The sequence below is a fragment of the Pan paniscus genome, chromosome 4 (genome assembly GCF_029289425.2).
Source record: "Pan paniscus chromosome 4, NHGRI_mPanPan1-v2.0_pri, whole genome shotgun sequence".
NCBI classification, from domain to species: Eukaryota; Metazoa; Chordata; class Mammalia; order Primates; family Hominidae; genus Pan; species Pan paniscus.
In genome coordinates, this window is record NC_073253.2 from 20,504,507 (window position 1) to 20,527,778 (window position 23,272).

General features: G+C 35.4%; 1 protein-coding gene across 11 annotated transcripts in view; it reads left to right on the forward strand.

Annotated features, from left to right (window-relative positions):
- Positions 1-23,272, forward strand: part of MCTP1 (multiple C2 and transmembrane domain containing 1) — a 596,961-nt gene that overhangs the window by 403,860 nt on the left and 169,829 nt on the right. For all 11 annotated transcript variants that reach the window (XM_014344845.4, XM_034959770.3, XM_034959771.3 and 8 more), the window contains 3 exons: positions 481-667; positions 6,322-6,415; positions 22,058-22,160. In XM_014344845.4, the coding sequence (XP_014200331.2) occupies positions 481-667; positions 6,322-6,415; positions 22,058-22,160 (384 nt within the window). The remainder of the gene's footprint in view (positions 1-480; positions 668-6,321; positions 6,416-22,057; positions 22,161-23,272) is intronic.

The following is a 23,272-nucleotide window of genomic DNA, read 5'->3' on the forward strand; positions in this document are numbered from 1 at the left end:
TTTAAAAAATGTAAAACGTATGGCATCACAATGGTACATATTCTATTCACTGCTTAATAACATTTACGAATGAGGGGAAAACATCCATTTTTTAAAGGTAACACAAAAATTCAGAATTTTGGTAGTTGGTCTCTCTAGATAGCACACATCATTTTTTCTATAAGCAAAGCCCCAGTGACCTAATTCCTTAGGCCACCTAGAGATAGGAAGTCCTTACCACTTTATGAATACCGTGACAGTGGGTAATAATAGAATTTCAGATTAGCATATTTTTTGTATCTTACAGGAAATAAACAGTTACAGACCCTACAATAATCAGGGTCTGAATTTTGTGAAGAAAGTCAGCTGACTTGAAAGATGTATTCTTCCAATGGTCCAAATAATATTTCTATTGATTTATGTTTCATAGAACTCTGAACAGCTGTTTGATATGGCAAAAAAAAAAAAAGCCACTTGCTGATTCAAAACATTTGTCTCTAGGTGCCAGGTCGACCTGTCAGCCCTCAGTAGGGAACAGACGCACAAGCTGGAGTTGCAGCTGGAAGAGGGTGAGGGACACCTGGTGCTGCTGGTCACTCTGACAGCATCAGCCACAGTCAGCATCTCTGACCTGTCTGTCAACTCCCTGGAGGACCAGAAGGAACGAGAGGAGATATTAAAGAGATATGTACGTATGTAACCCTCCTCCTTCCAGAGACACATGTGACTAGATCAGGTTGTAAACAATTTACCTGGAGGGACAGAAGTACTTCTGAGAAGTTGTCTGGTGGAAGAATTGGCACAAGTAAAAAGCTGAGTGAAAACAAATGCCACACAGACCTTTGCCGAAGTATTTGCATTACCCACCTATGTCTAGAGACTTGATTTTCTCTAGATTCTCTTCCAGAGCAAATTCTGGATTCTGAGATTCTACTCAGTGATTTTATCATGCAGGGATGCTACCCATGTAGGAAGGCCAGGTTTATACAATGTGACTTTAAAATTAATTTATTGATTCTTTGTAGCTGCAATTAAAATTTATTTGTCTTTCCAAGTTTGAGGTGGAGTTAATGGTACTTACGTTAATTAGTACGCTGGTAACTAAAGAGTATCCACAGGAATGATTTTTATTTTCAGCTGCTCAGGAAAGCCTCACTTCATTCCTTTAATTTTTTAATTGAATGTGAAATAGAATTAAAGGAAGTCTTCTGCTTTTTGATCGAATGTGGAACGATAGTATGGAATAGTGAATCACTAAAATGACTACCCTCGTCAAATTTTACCAAACTGAAATATTCACAACCAAATCTTACTATTTCCCAGCATCCTCCCGCTGGACATTTCCCACCATGTAGTTTTCTTGAATCAACAGAGAGGGGAGCTCTTACTCCACCATTCTCTCTCAATGAAGGTTTGAAAAAGTAAATGCCTTAGTACCCATGAAGCTGGGAAAAAAGCTTTTCCACTTAAAATGACAAAGCTTGTATTGTACAGTGCCGCCAGGTGTTTAGAAGGCTCCTCTAGACACTCAGCCATGAAACCAAGCTCTAACAAAGAACCACTTTTTTTTTAGACTTTAAAATATTCCTATTTGCTGACTGACATCCTTTCAATAACTGAATTTAATAAAGATGTACCTTATCAGGCTGTGCAGATAACATGAAGTGCTGGTACTAATGCTCTACAATATTCTTCAAACAGATTAGCAGGATGTGCGCTTCAGCAAATTTATTCTGGCTATCTCCACTGAATCAGCTGTCTGCTAATGCTTGTACAACTCATCCACCAATGGTGTTATCATAAACAGTTTAATAGAGGTGACTTAGCAAGGCTAAATAGTATATATTTTTAAACCACCTAAGAGCCTAAGATATTGTGTGACATCTTCTAATATATAATTGCAGTTATGAAGATTATTTTACACTGTGGTATCCACCAAAACATATTCTTCTGTTACCAGAAGTGAGCCTCATGAATTACAACAATTTTAATGGAATTAATCAGTATATTAATATAAAAATTCTTCTAGGCATTATACTATAGTTGATGGATTAATATTTTGATATTATCCCATATATTAAGGGATACTGCTGCCTAAGTAATTAGAGTAATCCACCTATTATTAATTTTTTTTCTTTTTGCTGGATGGCTGAATGGCAATTGGCCATTTCCATTCAGAATTTGAATATTTGTTTCCATGTCTTTTTTCAATAAAATGTAAAATATTATGCGGATGTTTGACTTAATTCTCAGATTGTATTCTGCTCAATATATTCAAAAATGAACTATGTTTAAATATACTTTTTTTCAGCCTTGAATTTCAGGCAGAGGCCTATACCTCCCTCTAGAGACATACCTGCTACGAAACCACTATATGCAACATAGCACATCTGTTATATTTACTCATATCCATAAAAGGACAAAGACCTATGGATTAGGATTTCAGTGTGTTTCCTTTTTATTATAAGGTTCATGCAATGAATGAATGAATGCCATATCATTTCTGAAATATCATTTGTTTTGGAGAAACATATAATGGAGGTTGTTTGGAGAATTATTTCTATATTTTCCTGCAAGAACATGTGTATTTTTAAAAGTTGAGGTCAAATTTAGGAATTTGACATTGGTCACTGTCAGGGAAGCAAATGAATTGCCCCCACTTTGATATGAAACAGCCCTAAAAAAAGCCCTCCATTGCTGTTGTTTAGCTGTTCATTGCTAAGGATTGAAGCCCCACAAATTAAACAAACATCGCTCTGTGAGCCATTTTTTGATCACCACATTCTGAGAAGATGGCTAATTCCATTTTTCTTTTTTTCCTCTTTTAGGGGGAGGAAATGAGGGAAGGTCAATAGGGGGCGGGTAGTAATGGGTAGTAGACCAAGAGCAATTGTATGACCTTTTCAGAACGGGTATGCTGAACCCTTGCTCCCCCTTGTCACAGTTTAAAAACCAGAGGAGCTAGTTTAGAGAAGAAGTTGTTAGCATTCCATTTTTATTATGACATTTCACAGTCATCTGATTTAATGTCCCTTGACCGGATTGTCCACCGTGAGACGATGGGCTTGAAATGTTATTTAGAGCATTGATAAAAGGTGAGCGGTTCTAAGATGACAGCGAGTCATAAGGCTGGTGGTGTGACATTAATTTTCTCCATAACAGAGATGGAATAAGACGTCACGGTGACAAGCTGTCAATCAGCTCTGGCCCCTCAGAGCATCTCGATGCCATAGGATGGGGTATTGCCTCTCCCGTAATAGAGCTGAACTGAGATGCTCTCCCTGACAGCTGCTGCAGCCATAGAGAAAATATATTATACAGCCTTTCATTAAAAAAATAAAGAGGACTCCTCTCCAGAGCATTTCAATCTTTTCCCATCTATTGAGGGCTGAAAGGATTCACAGCAAATCATAGATTCCTCTGCTATGGAAATTTCTGGCTTCAGAAGCCATCCGGGTTTTTAGGCCTTCTAAAATAACCGTAAATAGCAAGGCAGGAATACCTCTTGATGAATACCTCCTGATGAAGTTATATTTTTAAACCAATATATTTATTTATTTATTTATTTTTATTTCTTATTATAATCGATGTGTCACTGGCCTAAACCGTTGAAATTTGCAATAAATTATGGAGTGTCAGCTGACTTGGGGAAATGAAACCTTCAAACAATAATTACCACTCCAAATGGGAAGCAGAGGATCAGAGCCGAAGCACCTGAAGACAATATGTCTGTGGAATGAGGCTACCAATGTGAAAGGATTCTCAGACATAAGGACTGATTATATTCGTTTTAGTCAAAATAGAACTTGATTTAAATTGCCTCTGAAAATTAAGGCACAGAAACCTTTTTTTGATAAAACTATTCCCCATCATTAGGGTCGAAGACTTACCTGATTTACAACATTGTGTAAGCTCTGAGATAAGAAACTTTCCAAACTTGCTGTTACTGTAGGAATACAACATGCCTACAAACCTCTGAATTATATTCTGCTGTCTAACGCCCCCACAGTGAAACCCTTCATTTACAGGAATGTAAATGGAGAGAGAAGTGCATTTTTACTGAACCTTGTCACCTGGGTATTTTAAATAGATTTTTGGTGATAAACAACTGTTTAAAAACAATAAAAGATTAACAGTTAATCCTCATGCTAAACACTCTTATAAATATAAAAGTTAGGCTAGGAGATTACTCATATATCCGCATTTCCTCCTCTCAATATACGAAGGTCATAGTTTCAGTGTAAACAATTACTGGTCATACGGGACTGATAAAGTTCATATTGCAGTAAGCTTTTGCTTGTCAGTATTCCCACATTATTAATATGATGATGGGAATGCTTTTTACTCTAGTAACATTTTAATAGATAACTTTATTATGCAAAAGTATGTTATGTTCTCTGGTTATGAAACATTTTATAAATTATGAAAAAGAAGTACCTTTGATTTACAGAGTAGAAGTGCTGATCGTGTCATAAGAAAAATGCTATGAAGTGTAAATAAACAAATGCATATTAGCATTCTGTTGGTTCATTTTACTCTCAAAGTATTTGTGCCCATTAATTAGACTTCTGAATTATTGTATTGGTTTCCCTCTTTTAATTCCTTCAAGTGCTACACTTATAAAACACCATCATTATTAATTTATGAAGTGAAATAGATTTTATCATTTGGATCTGTTTTTTCTATTGAAGTTTCAATACTTCTGTGCATACTAAAGTAGCAAATAAAACTGTAAATTTAAGAAAAATTTCCACTTTTGAATTTATTTTTAGTCATCAATTTGATTGACGGTAAAAGATTGTGTATGTCTTTTACTTATGTAGAACTACAGTAGTCTTTTGAAATAAATACTAGAAAATAGTCTCTAGGTAATTTAATCCTCATCTAACCCATGCAATTTCCAAAACTCACCAAGAGGAAAATAGTAGAAAAAAATAGTTTAATGTTGATCTTCTTATCCCCAAAGTCTGAAGAGTGTTATATCCAACAATGTGAGATTTAATATTGATAATTAGGCTGAGAGTGGTGGTTCATGCCTGTAATCCCAACACTTTGGGAGCCAAGGCTGGAGGATCACTTGAGGCCAGGAATCAGAGACTATCCTGGGTAACATAATAGGACATTTTTCTACAGAATTTTAATTTTTTTTTAAAATTAACCAAGTATGGTTGCACATGCCGGTAGTTCTAGCCACTCAGGAGGCTGAGGTGGAAGGAATGCTTGAGCCCAGGATTTGGAAGTTACAGTGAGCTATTATCATGCTACTGCACTCCAACCTGAGTTAGACCCTGTTTCTAAAAATATAAAAATAAAAATATATTTTAAAAAAGCCACTAATCTCCAAACCATTAGATCTACAGATGAAAATATTTCTTGGAGTGGTTTGCTGGCTAGAGGAGATTGAAAAAGGAAGCAGACATATCTATTTCATAATTTATTGTTCAACATTTATTGATAATTATTTATGGGAGTAAATGTGTTTTTTTTTATTCCTTTAGAAAATCTACTTATATAGCAACAATTATCCACATAGAGGGGTGTGTGTGTGTGTGTGTGTGTGTGTGGTGTACATTCATGAGGGTGGAAGGGTAATTTATACTGAAGAAACACAAATGACCCTTTGAACCCCTTATGCAGCATCAACGTTTCCATTCTATACATACTAAAATGGCAAATAAAACTATAAATTTAAGAAAAATTACTCACTATTTTGAATTTATTTTTTTGAGTTGAAGTCTTGCCCTGTCACCCAGGCTGGAGTGCAGTGGCGCGATCTTGGTTCACTGCAACCTCTGCCTCCCGGGTTCAAGCGATTCTCTGCCTCAGCCTCCTGAGTAGCTGGGATTACAGGTGCCTCCCACCACGCCTGGCTAATTTTTTTTGTATTTTTGGTAGAGATGGGGTTTCACCATCTTGGCCAAGCTGGTCTTGAACTCTTGACCTTGTGATCCACCCACCTCAGCTTCCCAAAGTGCTGGGATTACAGGTGTGAGCCACCGCTCCCGGCCTGAATTTATTTTTAGTCATCAATTTGATTTATTTTAAAAGATACTGTATGTATTTTACTTATGTAAAACTACTTAAGTTCTTATGTAGAATTGCATAAGTCTTTTGAAATAAATACGAGAAAACAATCTTTAGGTAATTTAATCCTCAGCTAGCATGTGCAATTTCCAAAACTCACCAAGAGGAAAATAGTAAAAAAAAAAATTAATTAGTTTAATGTTGATCTTCTTACCCCCAGAGTCTGAAGATAAACTAAAAAATGTAATGCTTTCTCAGCACACTCTTTAAGACTCCTTGGGACCTCCCTTTTCTAATACTGATGTTGGGGTCTTTCAGAGCCCATTGAGGATATTTCACAACCTGAAAGATGTGGGATTTCTCCAGGTGAAAGTCATCAGAGCGGAAGGGTTAATGGCTGCTGACGTCACTGGTAAGCGATGATGCAATTCTCCTATTGCTCAGATCAAGCAGCACACAAGGTCTACACCATTTAATAATTCAACTTTGCATTTCACCTGATGGATCATCAAAATAAATAATTTAAAGATTCAGGGATGATCTTAGAAATATTTGCCAACCCCCTGATTTTTATAGTATCTCTGCTTTTTAAAGGCAGGGTAATGTATTAAAAATAAACACTAAAAAGCAAAATGACTTTTGAATTGTTGCCTTCTTCGAAGTTTAATCCATGTAGTAGGAATACTTCTTCCAGATATTGTTATTTCCAGGTATTGAACCAATGCTTTACAGAATCAGCTTCCCTCATAGCATCAACACTTATAATTCAAACATGCATGAAATCTGTTGCACATTTCGCTGAAAATTTTAGGTGCATAATACTCAATAACTTGGTATCAACTCTTGATATTTGGGTTGCTGATCCAACTCATTAGTCACCCAAATTCCCTGGCACATCCCAGAGATAATTTTGGATCTAAACTAAGTCTCTAGATTGTTTGAAATTTCTTAAAGTAGGAAACAAGGCTGTACAAATCTCCACATTAGTTTGTCTCTTAAAGCTTCCTGATTTGCATAATGCTATTTCTGTAACATATTAACAAACAGGTTGATGGCAATTATTTCATCAATTTCCAGAATTAAATCATTATTTTGAATTTATAACAATGTGACCATTCATTTATGATTTAATTTCATAAGGATTTGGGGGATGCTTATACTGTTCCTTAAATTATCCATCTCAAGTTAGACAATAAATAGGACTGGCTTGACCAATTTGTGCAAATTTCACTGTTTCTGAAAGAAAATATCAACTTATCATTCTGAAAATATGCTTACCATTTTGAACATTCAGCCAGATAATCCTAATGAGGTAACAAACTTATTTCAAGGGAAGAAATGTGCTTCTTCTACCATCCAAGGACCTGAAATCACTGTGCACTTCTTTAATTCATTCAACAGAATCAAAAACAAATTAAAAGGTAACATGCCTTCAAATGAAAAATAGCAGATGTTTGTTCCAAAACTGCAATATTTTTATATTTTAATATTTGCCTATTAAGTGACCATGTGTGAGAAAATTTAAAATATTAGTTTACAGTTCCTTTAAAAAGGTAATTATCAACTCATTTGTAACCAAGAAGATGATAACAGTTGTCACATATTTTTTCAAAACAGGCATACCTGAAAATGGGAGAGTGGGTAGTTTGTAATATTTGCATATATGCTAATTTGGCTCCTTGTATAAAACAATTAATGTAAAATGTATATACATGTTCCTACTTACGAAATTTCTTTCTAGTATGATTATAATCAAATTAATCTGGCACAATCATTTCTTTTAGAAAAATGCAAGTACCATTTATTTCAAAAGCTTAGATACCTGCCCATTATACAATTGGATAGAATTGTATAAGTTTGTCTTCTTTGGAGAGAAGCTGTCATTGATTTTCAAACTTCATGAATATGCAAACTAGATTAACCCAGTTGGCCTGTGTGCCACTATGGAAGTTAAAATACATGTTCTCTCAAAGCTGGAAAAAAATAGAGATATTTCTCTCCTAATGGTTCTATGTAAATTGATGTGAATAACAATAGCCTTTCCCCTGGGGATTCAATGAGACATAATTTTCATTTGATAAAATGAACATTAATTTGGGGAATACTAAATAACAGAGTCTCCATTTTTTTCCTCCACTTTTAGAGATATAAATCTAATGATTCCCCATTTCACGCTGACCTTATAATCTAATGTGCTCTGAATTGAACAAGAGAGATGTTGAACTATTCAGGGGCAAAAAGATAATTCAGTCTTTGACCTTGCTCACTTTTGGACCTTCTGTGGTCTTTATGACATTTGCGATGGTGGCAAAAATTGAAGACTATATATTTGAGTCAGAAATGTCTGAATATACTACCAATTTTAAAAATAATTTTTACTTTTGGAAAGGATACTTTATATATACACACACACACGCACACATGTATCCTGATGCTTCCTTGTCTTTGTCATTAAATTTGGGACACAAGTAAGTTCTTTGTCTCCTTTCTCTTTTACTTGTTCAAAGAACTTTAAAGATATGATGTGCGTCTCAGTGGATAATAACAGTCAGCCTCTACAAGTTATTAGGCAATAGTTTGAAAAGAGGCAATTGACTAGCGCTGTCTTCAAATCCTCAAGTTAGTGTCCATTTAGGAATTTTGTCGATGTAGAGGGGAGATTTTAAATCACTGGTAACTGTCTGTGCTAAGGCAAGAATATTTTCTAACATGGTACAAATGAGCCTGTTACTGTAAGATACACGGTTGATTTCAGAACACTTTTTCTAAATAAGTCTAATGAGACAAATTTATATTTGAACAACTTGGCTCTATTTTTTAGATATTTTTAATGATCTGAACATAAAGTTAAACTCCCATTGTTTCAGCAAAAAATGTTAAATTATAATATTCCATCATTAGACATGAGCACAGGAAAGAAAGATTCTATAGTCTTTTAAGTAGCCATCAATCTTACTACAGTTACAAAGAATTTTTCCCTTTCAAAATGTAAAATTTTTCTTTTGTTACAACACATTCATTGAGAAACATTGTGATACTGTATTAACTCTGTGTGAATAAAGAGCAATTGAGACTCTCTTTGAATGAGTGAGTATAAAGCACAAATTACTTTTTAATGAAACCCTCAATTCTTTCCCTTTCCACAAAAAGCCTATAGCCTTGTTCAGCTGAACACTACTACAGTAGGTCACTTCAGTTAAGCCCCTAATAAACTGTTGATAGTCGAGGGTAGTTTTTTCTTCGGTCTCAATAGCCCAGTGTTGGACAGTGCACTTCAAATCATTAAGGTTAATACAGATTTAAAAAAGAGATTAACTCTGGTGGTTAAGGCCTCAATTTACAACTCCCACACATACACATGCATTGAGCGAGGCACAAGAGTGGATTGAAATTTCAGTCAAATTGTGGGCAGCTTTTCACAGCCTGAGAAAGTGGCACTCTGGTTTGAAAAGTTGGTCAGCTAAATTCTTCGTAAGGGAAAAAATTTGAGTCACTGAAAAATACCTCTCTGTACAACTTACTTACCTTTCAACTAACCAGTGAAAAGGTTAATGTCTCTCCGCACCATCAAAGCAAGACCTAGAGACTGTCTGGCCCCGCGTTCACTGGGGAACATTCTCTCTGCAGCTAGATCAAGTTTTCCTTAAAACTCTACACATTGTGAGGAAAGGCCAGCGGGGTGGGGTGGGGTGGGGTGGGGTGGGGTGGGGTGGGGTGGGTGGCGGGAAAATATTTTTTCTTTGGGTGGTAGGAAATAGTTCATGTTATCATTTGTCTTTTTTAGCTTCTGATTATTCTTTCCCTTGAGCAGGGCCTAATTTTTGCCTCAACAGAACATTCCAAGTCTCCTGTATTGAGTGAGGCTTTCTTTGCAGAGTATTTAGACCTGGCCTGTTGGTTCTTTCAAGTTCTAAGAGGAGAAGGAGAAAAGAGTTCTTCTCCTCCGCCCCTCCCCTTCATTTCATTTTCCCCTGGGTTCTCTCTCTCTTTCTCTCTGTTTTTTTTTTCCGAGTTCCTAAGGAAGAGGTCGTAGCTTCCCCAGGGAGACCAGCCACTCAGTTTCAGAAACAGCGACATGGGGGAACTGTGAAACCCTTCAAAAGATGTCCTACCTTTTCACTGTACTGAAAGGTACACTAATATAAAACTTCTCCACCCCAGGTGAATTGATCTCTCAAATTAATGCACCATCTCCTTCAGGAAACAATAGAGGGAGAGGAAGAGAAAAAGGGGGAGAGAGAGAGAATTTTACAATTAATAGAATGTGTCACTGAAATAGTCCCATTAAATAAGTGTATCTTTTTCTAAAACAAGGCTATGCATAAAGACTTGTGACTTGCCAGCCCCGTAGTCTGGAAACCTACTAGTTATTAAGAGAGATGTTTACTACCCCTTTATTTGCATAGACTTTTCCCATGTTTTTCTTTTGGAAAACTGTCTTCATTGTTGGAAAATATTTAAGTAACAAAACAGCAGAAAAAGACATGCTACAGTTTTTTTTATCAGCTTCCGTGAGAGTCTTATTATCTTAAGAAATAACAGTTAGCAGCTCAGATTCATTAGCAGAGCTAAATTTAAGCCCCATTTGACAGGCTGCCTAGAAAACATTTTGTTTTGCTGTCTGTGGGCTTTAATTAAGATGTGTTCAATTTCAGTCCTCTTCAGTCTAGCTCCCGCCCCCCCAGCCCCCACCCCCAACTTGCTGTGTCACAGACCGGCGATCAGACACTTTTAGATGGTCCGGCCCATGACTTTGACCTTCTGCGCAGTCCGGCGTTCCCTGGGGAACCGTTCAACTCATGAGGTCTGATTTCACACTTCCAGGATGCCTCAGCTCTCTTAACAATGACAGGGAGACAAAGCCCTTTAGAGCAGGCCGCATGGGGACTTGTTTAAATTGGAAACCAGAGAGGAGTCAAGGAACAAGGTTATGGGCTACAGAATAGTGCTTTTAATAAAGAGCTCACAGCTCTGGCTCAGCTCAAAGAGGTCTACCTCTGTACAATTAATTGAGCCATTTATCTGGAGCATCTTAGGCCTCTACTTTCTCACAGAATTGCGTGGTAAATATCAGCTAAGAAGCAAATGAGATATGCATGAAATGAATTTTAACACTTTGATTACCCGTGCCTCCAGTCTTCATTAAAAGTAAATTTATTTGTATTTCTGACCTCATTATCAGGAGGCTGCCTGCATTTTTATTGGTTCCTGTGATTTCCAGCTTGAGTGTGTCATGAAGGTATATTTTATACAAAGATTTGGATTTATTATTCTTGATATTTTCCCTGAACATTATGGGTCTATTCAGAGAAAGAAAATGAAAAGGCAGCTGTACAGAAAAAGGCAAGTCTGATCTTTGAAAGTTTTATATACAGTTGGAGAAATACCAAGCACATATACATGACATAGACAAGATATTGTCCTTTTAAAAAAATTAACTTTTGGTGGGTTACGCTAGCAAATAGCTTAAGACATATGCAATTGTTACTTCAAGTGCCCTGTAGAAAACAATTGCTCAATTGGAAGAAGTTGCTAAGTTGCTTTTTAAAATAGGATTGTAGCAGTTTGAATTAACAGCATGTGCCTTTAATTGTCATCATCATATTTAATAAAATCAACGATGTCTGATAAATGCAGCCTTAGATATTACCATCATTCTTTAAAATTTATGTTGGAAGAAGATAAAATATAAATCCTTTAAGTTCTACGTAATTTCATTCAAAGAACTGTATAAAATGTAGTGGAAGTCCTTCATCTTGGTATATTATCAGGGATAAAATAATCTACCAAATAAAAGAGAGGATGTGCAAATAGTCATAGTTTCTTAACTTTACTATCTTAACATCTGAAAATTATATTGCTTGAAACAAAAATCCTAAGCTTTAACACAGAATATATAGGACATTCCTCAAGGAAAGTATGCTTTATTCCCATTATATAAGCTAATGTTCCATTTGCTTTTTAATAATTATGCTCATAGAAGACTTTTAAGCAGATAGTGTACCATGAGAAGACATTTTATCCAATTTATAATGCATCAGAAATATACAACACCTGCTATTCTTATCACGGTAATATACCCGGTTTAGAAAACAATATTATATACATGTACATGATAAATGTATTAATACTATATAAATCTTTTCCTTAAGAATGAGCCTAAACAAATAAAAATATCACAGGGAAAGAAAGCAAATCACTGTTCTTCCTTCTTTTATGTCACCACATCTTACATACAAATAAAACTTACTTTCTTTAGTAATTGCATTTTTAAAACCTAGCCAAATTCTAATTATAGAAAAAGTGTTCTTCTAAAACCAAAGAGTTGTTATCAAATATCTCCAAAAAGAGGAATGAAAATGATAATTTAGCACAAGGGCTGATGAGGCCTGAATCTGAGACAGTGTTTTAAAGAGAATTACAGAAATCATGTGTGATTCATATGCAGGTCACATGGTTAGAAGATACTGCCCTGGAAGAATAGGTGGGATGACAAAAGAGATTAATAATTGGGTTTGATATGCACTAGAGGTGAAGGACTATGGGCTGAGAAAGTGGTGGTCCCACTATCAATGGGAAATGAGGGAAAGAGAAATACTATAAAATAATCAGGTTCTGTAGAACAAAGATTACAAAATGATCCTTTGAGTAAAGAAATAGCAAATTGCTGATTTGGCTCAGAGGGCTAGCTCTAGGATTTCACTCAGTGCTTGAAGAAATACCTTCATGATGCTAGAATCATTGTTTAAAATTAAACTTTTAAAAAATATTTTGTTACATTGCAACATAATTGTGCAAATAAGTGATGTATTTTCTAGAACAACGGATTAAGGAAATACTACAAATAGGATCTAGATTTAACTAGATTTTTTGAAAAAAAAAAACTTACTACAGAGATACTTGGGTTAAACGATAGTATAGTTGGACTCGTGAATGATTAAATAGTCGAGCCGAAAGAGTAATTATTAAAGGATTGATGTCACTGGGGATGCCAAGTGGGTTACAGGGCTCTGTCCTTGGTTTAAGCTGTTCCATGTGTTTACTAATTACTTTGAGGAGGTAATTGACTGCTTCCTTATCAAAGTTGCTAGGAGGGCTACTTAATTCATTTTATGTGAGACCAGTATATGTATACAATCCTATACTACAGACAAATAATAGGCTTAATTCAACAAGATGAACATTAAAAAGTGTAAATCCAAAGTCTTTCCTGGGTACTAAACTGTGATATCTTGCTTTAACCATAGAAAATAAAGAAAAGACTTTAGGATTTGAGTTGAGTTTAAACTCCACGAGAGTAAATTATACATACATCAATTCTGTTACATTGAATAAAGGTGAAATGTTGAGAGTGGATTCATCAGATATGCTGGGGTATGAATCCAGTTTGTGAATACTCTTTAAAGAAGGACATTGACTAACCAGAATATATTTTCAACTGGTATATCTGGCGTTTTAAAATCACATCAATTGAGAATAGTGCTGGAATGACAATAATAACAATAATAATGACAACATTTACTGAGCCCTGATCACATGTCACACACTAACCTGAGCTTGGTGCAAGAATTATCATATATGACTAATCTCACAACAACCTTATTAGGGACTATTGTTATTCCCACTTTATAATTTGGAAAACTGAAGAGGCATGGAGAGGTTAGGTAACTCTTCCATGATCAACACACACACACATCAGCTTGTAAATGGCAGGGCAGGCATGCTGATCTAGATCTTTCCACAAAAGCCACTGACATATTTGTACTGGAGAAAAGAAGAACTTGAGGACATATGATTTCTTTTATCAATTATCCAAAGGCCTGTCATGAGGAGCATGTAGATAAGAGCTAGCAAGGACGGTTAATGGCCAAGGTTTAGGTCCAAAGAGCAAACTTCCTTCTAGAAAATTTAATCAGAAGGGGATTTATAATAAAATATTAACTAAATCACAGAATCTTTGGGGGGCAGGAAGGGCCTAAGAAAAGAGACTCTAAGTTCAGTCTCTAGAGGTTAGTACTAAAGCCACATGGCAGAACCAAGGAGTTGTTGACATTAACGAGTTGAGAAGACACTGTGACAACTGATACATGACCCCTGCTTGCAGTCTGCAGCAGTAAAATTAACTCCATGTGCTCTCACTTAATTGAATTCTAATATCAAGTCTTAGGCAAGAACATCTGATTCATGCAACCTAAATCACATCTACATCTCTAGCTGCAAGAGAATCTAGAAATGTCACTTTAGGCTTAATATCCTCTATAGATCAGGAAGAGACACTAGCAAGTAGTTGGAATGGATGCTCAGCAAGCCATCCACAGTGTCCAGCAGAGGACAGCAGATAATGAACATTGATCACATATTCCCTATGTGATAGATGCTGTACCCTCCCTTCATGCCTATCATTTCATTAAGATTTTCTAATTACTACAGAAGGCAAATTATAGAATAGATAAAAAGCTACAGAGACATAATTTTATACATGATGTGAAGAAACATTTTCCACAAATTACATTTGCCAACAAAAAATAGATCCAAAGATTCTTGTAGAAGTAATGATTTCCACATTACTAAAACTTTCGAAGCAGAGCCTGAAGGACCACCTGGTTGCAGAGATGATGCAAGCCCTGGATGAAGTTTTGAACTTGACCTCTAAGATTTATTTCCAAGCCTTCAGATTCTAAGATATTGTAGCAGTTACCAAGATAAATAACAGATTCCTGGATGAGATATTTTGTAAAAGAGGAATAAAGAGACAAAGACATTATTCTAAAGGCAAAGACTTAACAGATGACAATTTTCAGTTATTGCCTTTAATTGGTTTTTAAAAATATATTTAAAATGTTTAATCACCTAATAGAGGACTTAATTTTTTTAAACATAAAAAAGTTATTTCACTGCAAAAGGTCTCTCCAGCTAATTAATTTACTTATAGGAAAGCTTATCTGAAGCCTCATGCTTTTCTGCAGGAAGGTCTAATTGAGTATATATTTACTATAAGTCCTAAAGTATCTAACAAGCCTTGCAAAAACAAAGGAACTTCTAATGTATTTTTATTCTCATTTTAGACCAAACAACTTTTGTGTTTCTAAGCTTGTAATGAATCACTTGCATATAGTTTCTATATTAAATATGAATTGAAAATGAAGTATTTAAATGTTCTTACCATAATTTATCTAAGCTGTTAAAAGCTTAGGCATAATTTTCTCACGGCCTCTTCTCATTTTATAGGTCCCATAGTCTCCTTCCTCTTTCTTTTCCAGTTTCTCATCTGTCTCCTTTCCCTTCTTATTCTTCTGTCATAAATTTTGAGCTTCCCAACATATATCAATATGGTTCAATTCCAAGACTCAAGAATGCCTCTAGTTACACACAATTCTGTAAATATTCTTTTGCAGATAGTTCTATATCCCAGGGGAAATAAATTCATATTTACATTGAGCTTTACCTATTTCCATTAGCTTTGGGTCTCAGGGTGTGGTTCAGGAACCTCTGGGGAATCCCCAAGACCCGTTCAGGGATCTCTGAAGCCAAAACTATCTTCATAATAATACTAATATATTATTTGCCTTTTTTATTCTTATTCTTTCATGAGTGCACAATGGAGTTTTCCAAGGGCTACATAATCTTTGATTACTCCAATGTTAACAGGTCATGGATTTATTATTTCTATGAATTAATAAATATTTTTAATGTTTTCATTTCTAACATGGGTACATTTTGATAGATATAGCCCACATAAAAACTCTTTGAGATCCTCAATAATTTTTAAGAGTTCCTAAGATCAAAATGTTTAAGAATTATTGCTGTTAGACAATGATTATCAATTAGGAGGAGGGTAGTATTGCCCCAGTGGGTGTTTGGAGATTTTTGAGGGAATTTTAGTTGCCATAATGACTGGGGAGCATACTGGTGTTTGGTAGCTGGGGTTGGGGATGCTAAATGTCCTACATAATGAAAATTTACATAATGAAAATTTAATCCTGCATTTAAATATAGCTATTGATTTACGTTTAAAATCTGTTTCATGATTGTCTAAGCCTAGATTGCATCCTGAAATACATAGTATTATTGATTCAAGCCTTGCAAATGGCTGCCATTTCACACAGTATACACCAAAGACCTTAAGATGGTGTCCAAGGCACTTAATTACCTTATTCCCCATTACTTCTCTGACATCTTCTGCTAACCTTCCCATTGCACACCCTGCCCCAGTATCAGAGGCCTCAAGCACAGCAGGCTTTTGGTCTAGCTCTTTCTCTACCTGGATCACTTTTCTCCAGAAGTGTTTCTCTACTTTTCTCCACTTTTCTACTTGGCTACTCCTTTACCCCCTTCAGTTCTTTGCTCAGACCTCACCTTCTCAATGAGGCCTATTCTGACCACCCCAATTAAATCTATAAGCAGTGCCCCTCCTCTACCCTCTCCAAACCCCTTTTCTTACTCTATTTTTATCTGTTTTTTTTAATTAACACGTAGCACTCTCTAACATACAATATATCTAGTAACCATGTTCGGTATTTATTCTCTTTCTCCTCCATTCCCACTATAAGTAAATTTGAAGACAGCAGACACATTTCCCTTTTCTGTTCATATGGCCTGGCACATAATAAGCACTCAATAAATATTTGTTGAATAAGTCAATGTATGATTTTATTGTAAACAACTTTCTATTTAGTCCTCCTTTATAATACAGTTCTGGTATTATATTAAAATTTGAAATTGTGTGTCAGTCAGTTTTATTCCAGGATAGTGAAAAGGACATTACAAAATCTTCAATATGAAAAAAAAGTATTAGATCTAGTAGGTTGAAAGCCACAACTCTAGGGTGTCAATTTTCTTGCCATAATGAAATCTGCTTCATGACTCAGTGAGAAAAAAGAAGTCTTATTATTATTATTCAGTCCCAGAATCAGACCCAGTGGGGACCTAGTTAAAAGTGTGAGTTAATATAATTCTACCAATCAGATGTTTAAAATATGTTTAGGTCAGTTGATGGAAAAGGATAAGGTCAAAGCCCCATCTCCAGTGATAAAAGGAGGATGGAAGATGTCTTCAACATATGCTGCTTTCTGTTCTGGTGGACACGATGGAATTCCCTCAACTATAACATTATTATATGTTATGATTGAAATTCCAGTTTCTATAAGGGATAGATGGCAACCTTGATTATATTTTTTAAAGGATTAAAATATAGTTATTTCAAACTGTGGCAACTGAGAAAATTAAATGAAAGAACTTAATTTGTACAAGGTAGGCCCAAAATAAAAGGCCCCCATGGGTATGAATTGCTTTCCATGCTATTGAAAGCCTTCTGTGTTTTCAGACCTGGCAACAAAGAGGTGGTCACTGGGTCCCCATACACACACATTTTTATAACACATCACATCCAGCAAACTGTGCTACTTGTCAGCAGCAAAATGACCCTGGACAAAGCCCACCACTGATGGATCAGGATTAACTCTATATTCTGGGAGCAAGAATATCATTCAGTATCTTTTGAGTCACTTTAATGCTCAAACCAGTAGTTTGTACAAACTGAAGTCATCCACTTGCCCACAAAACAGGTAGCAAGTGAGCAGGGGCGGTACAGACTTTCCCACAGTTCTTTATCAATATGTCAGTGTCGTGACCTCAAAGAGCAAGGACTAAGAGTGAGAGAGAATTAGCCAGTCAGTGCACCCCATTTAATCCTTGGTGCCGTTTTGAAGATTGCCAGAAAAGACGCCCATTGGAGACAATTCTGATGTTTGTTTTATTGTTGTAGAAATGGCTTTTCACCCCCAAAAAAGGATTGGGACAATAGAATATATGCTTTAAATTCTGTTATAGATTCTGTTTTATGAGTTAGGGTAAAAGAGTCTCTCAAGTGTTAATTCTCATGGGAGATTTAAAAAAAACAAAGATCCATAGGAAAAAATAGCCCTTAGTATTTAACTAGATTATGGATAAAAGTATGAGTCTTCATGTAATATTTTTATGTATCTAGTTTATAGTAGTTAGGTAACTCATATCTAGGTTTTTGTATTATAGAGACTATTAAAGGAATATACAAATACATTTAAGCAAAATATTCCTCATCGTAAAATGTCAGCCTACTTTTTATGTCATTATCCTTCACTTTTAAAAGCACTGTGATAGAGCTGTACAATCACCATAGATCACCAGAGTCATAGCCACTGGAAAAGTCTTTGCTTCCTTTCCCTCTTTATATTCTGGAGTTATAGAATGGCATGCCTCCTTCTCCTTGCTCCTGTTGCACCCTTCACTTACCTTTATTACAACCCTTACAACTCTGCCTCATAATTGTGTATTTACATGTCTATCATGTCCTCTAAACTGTGCATGCCTTGAGAGCTGGACTATGTCTTAATCATACTTATAATTCTGGGGTGAGCAGAGCAGCCACTCGATAAGTAATGAATGCTTCAAAAAGCATTCCTATTTCTCTCTAGAAAATTGTCAACATGGAAAATTGCCGTGTCCTCAAGGAACGCTGATTTCCTTCCTAGCTGTCATGGTGGTTAAAGCAATCAATCCCACAGCCCCGGCCCTCAACCAGCACTGCCACCATTTCTATTTTCTATCCAAACCAAATTGTCCAGTTTCTAGCATTGCTAGGGAGAGGGATTGACTCTTTTTAGCCAAAATAATGGGGCTTCAGGAAGAGCCAGTTGATACCCACAGGTCTGCTTTAGTCTTGTGACAAAAATGAGTGAGAGAGAGAAAAATAGATTATATAATCTGTGTTCTCATATATTTAGGCTCTCAAAAATTATCAGAAACAAAATATCCTTCAACTTTGGATGCTGCCTTCATTCTTTGCACTTCTAGCCACACGGTATTGAATAAAAACAGTACAGAGGACTTCTTTATACCACTGTCTGGAACTTTGCAGAATATAGTGCACTTTAGAGACATCAACTTCATCCTAGAGTCAACCCCACAACCCAGGTACTCCCAGCAAGCAGAGCAGCCTATCAGAGGGCCTGAATGGAATGATAAAAGGATGAAAGGAAGGAATAATTAAGGAGATAATTAATGGTTAGGTCCATCACTAGTATTTCTCTGATTGGTTTTGTTTGTTTAAGTGGCAGATAATCAAAGCTGTAAAATTTAGGTCTGAAAAGCCAGTCATTTAAAGGATTATTTAGCAAACCAGATAAGCATATTAACTATGTCTAGTCACTTTTTAAAAATACAACTATAGTCCATGCTTTTTAGTGGTAAGTTCGCAGAATTTGATGTTGTACATTTACTAGTATTTTGGTTGAAATTGCTGTTAATTTTTAATTGCCCTTGAATCATGCAGTGACAGGAGGATACTTCCTAAATAAGTCAAACATAACATAGTGTGGAAAGACCTGATGTTAGCATCCATTAATGATAACTGTAAAAAGAGAACTTTTTAAAAGGAAAAGATGAATAGAAAAGTAAACATAAAATTGCCTGCTTTCTCCTTAACCTAAACTTTCCTCTTTGTCAGATTCTAGAAATATCTAGTCTGAGCACCTTGTTGAATGCTTATTCTCCTTGGAAAAAAAAAAAAAAGAACTGACTTGGCTAAGCTCAGTGAATTGTTTTTCAGCATCAAATAATAATATGAGGGTATATTAGGTGATTAAATATTGACATCTGCAAATCCTGTTGATTTTCCCTTCAAAATATATCCAGAATCTAACCACGTTCCACCACCTAGATTATTGCAATTGCCTCCTAACTCTTCTTCCTACCCCTCCATTGTCCTTTCTCTACCTTATTTTCCAAATAGCAGCCATCAGAGCATGTCACTCCTCAAATCAAATCCCTCAAAACCTCCCCCATTAATGAGAGTTAAAGCCAAGTTTTTTCAGAGACCTGCCACTATCTCCAGACCTGTCTGTGTCACCTACTACCACCCCTCCAACCCCCCACCTGTCCAGTCTCCCCAAAACATTCCTCCAGCCACACTGGCTTCCTGGATATTCCTGGAAATGCCTGGCACAGCCACTTCTCTGGTCTTTCCACTGTCGGTTCCTCTGGGTCACCCAAGACTCACCTCCTTCATTTCTTTGCCTGCATGTCACTGTCTTAGCACGACTTTCTCTGCAGCCCTTTTAAAAACTGCATATACATACCAACACTCCCTTTTACCTTTCCCATCTTTATTTTTTCCCATAGTATTTATCACCTTCTAAGATACTATAAAATGTATTTATTGTCTGTCTTCTTCTTCAATGTAAACTCCATGAAGTCAGGGATTTTTAAAAAATTGTTTAATTCACTGCTGTTTCCCCAACAAATAGAACACTGCCTGCTACATGGTAAGTAATAAATATTTGTTAGTTGATTGAACCGACAGTCAAAACATTACCCAGCATTTCCTATGCGTGTGACCTACTACCTACCTAAGATGTGGCACCGTTATTTTGAAAGGTGTTTCCTAGTATCTTACATTTAACTCTATTTGGAAAACTATTTGAATCTGCCTGTTTATGCTTATATCTGAATTCCGTGGGAGAAAATAAAGTTGTTGATGTGCCACATAAAACCTATTGCTATGTGTTTTAATGAACAAAATATTCTTTTTTGAACACTATCTTCCATGGGGTGTGTGAGTTGAAAGTGAGGGTGGTAACATGTAGGCAAGAGGATAAAGACGATTGGAGGAAAAAAAGATAATACAGATCCTAAGCCAGAAGTACAATTTTCACCAGATCTTTAAGACTTCCAGTTCTCTATTCTTTATTTAAAATTATTCCCAAGACCCAAAATTGAGAAGACTACCATGATGTTAAATTATGCAGTTATCCTGGGACATATAAGGCCACTGAACTAACACACACATATTAAATCTCTTTTTTAATATAAAGTTAATAAATTAAAGGTGAGTCAAAGTTTGTACAGCTCATTTTAAGAATTGCAATATGGAAAGTAAATACACTGCTGTATGGGAATACATAGCTTATCTGTCACTGATAGCTAATGAATTCCTTCCCATTAAAATTTAATAGAAAATCTTCAATGATATTTAAGCTTTTGCAGAAGTGTAAACTACTGTGACTACAATTCACAATGCATTTAAAACAATTATTCTTTATCATTAAAGTTAATAATATGCACATTAACCTCTTATGTAGTCTAAATCAATATTGTAGTTTAAAAGATATGACCTCTGGACAGCTTTGTCTAAATATTGATTTCATTGTCATTTGTATAAGGTATCAAACAAATTACATGCTGCACTAATATCATTAATGCTGGCCCCATAGAGCCTCTGACTTTATGGGTTCTTATAATACAGGGCATAACATTACAAAAATATTAAGGACTTCACAAAATGTAATTGCCGAAAGGATGAGATTTGAGTATGGCAGGACAGAGTTGTTATAAACAGATGATAATTTCTAAACCCTTTATTTTCAGTGAATAGAAAAAAAAAATACTGCTCTTTAACATGCATATTGGTTGTTGATGTTTAGTTTCAAATGGTAGATTTTTTTTCTGCCTCAGAGGGTCTAATTTACCTTCTTGTGATGTCATAGATATCTCAGAAGAAAGTAACTCAATCTTAGTCCAATTAAAATACTATAATTTTGCAATATAGTAGTTTTTCCAAAATAAATTTGATTAGAAATCCCTGTTACAAGTTAATAGTGAATCAGATGAGTTGAAAAAATATATGCCTTAGAGTGAAGGGGCTGAACTTTTCAAACGGCTCTTACAGATTTCTATAAAAACTGATTTAGGGATGGACATGCATCACATTCTCCATCATAATTGCCGGTTATAGAATTATTTTTGCTTTAAAAAATTGCAAATTGAAGTGCCAGCTATATAATTTTGTCTCTTTTACTTTTTTCAGGCTCTAAATTGCTATGAATCATAACAATTGCTAACATCAACCAGTTACATCTAACTCTATTTTGATGGTGGTTTCTTTTTTTAATTTTTAAAATTGTACTTCACTTTTTTGTTTACTATAAAACTTTTTGCAAAAGAGATATGGTCATGATCTTGACACTGTGAACTGTGGGTGCTATGTACACTAAAAATATTTACCAAAAATCTCTTGTAGGAAAAAGTGACCCATTTTGTGTGGTAGAACTGAACAACGATAGACTGCTAACACATACTGTCTACAAAAATCTCAATCCTGAGTGGAATAAAGTCTTCACGTTGTAAGTAGGCATTTCTTTGGGCTCTGAATCCAAAATTGTGTTAAATTTGATTTATTTTTGAGGGTTTTAAAAAAAATGTGTGTGTTTATTCTTAACTGATTCACAACTCAATGCATCTGGCCTGCCTTTGCTAACAACAATGAATTTTCCTCCTACCTTCCTGAAAGTGAAACCTGGGGGAAAGGGTATGGCATTTTTCTTTGTTTTCACAGACATTTTTTGAAACTGTGCTTTTTATATGATTTGGCTAAGGATTTTGCTTCCATTAACTGAATCACCATACTGCTTCTTCCTTTTATACTTTCTATTGAAATTCTTTCCAATTGCATTGACACCAAGGAAGACAAAGCTCTATTTGTTCCATTGCTGAAATCAGCAAACAATCCAGTCTCGAATTCGGCAGATGCTTTAGTTTTGGTTCTTTTCATTTTAGCACAATGAGAATATTAAGTATTGTCCTAGATACCAAAATACCCTATAAGTTAATTTTCCTTTTGTTTTAGAAAGTTTGTAAACCTTTTCAGTCATACACTGTAAAAGCTGCCAATGCTACACTATAGTAACTCCTAAGTTCGGTTTTTTAAACAGGGCTTTTGAAATGAACTCTGAACAAAGGAAAATTCTCCAAACAGAAGTACTTCTTTAAAGTTTTCTAACATAATTCTATTTTTTTGTATATGAAAAACTGCGAAATTCTTCATCAATTTATTATGTCTCTGCTTAAGAGCCGGTAACTAATCAGCTTTAACTGTCTGACCAATTTATTTTTAAGGAATTCCACATTTTTATAAGAGATAAAAGCCTGGTCAGGAGACTTGTACTCCTAAGAAGATTGCGGAGACTGTTTTTCTCCAGAATGCGTAACTGAATGAATAGGTTTGATTATTATCAAAGCCATTAATTGATTGTGCCCTGATAAAGCCTCTCCTCACATATGGTTGCAATTTTTTCAGTAATGAATATATTCACTTTATTTTTTTCTCTTAATTCATGTTTTCTTGGTAAACAGTTTGATCAAAGAATAAATGCTGTCAACAATTTGCACTTATTTTCCAGAAATAAAAATATGAAGAGCTCACGCAGTCGTTTATTAACATATGTTGTCTTTGGAA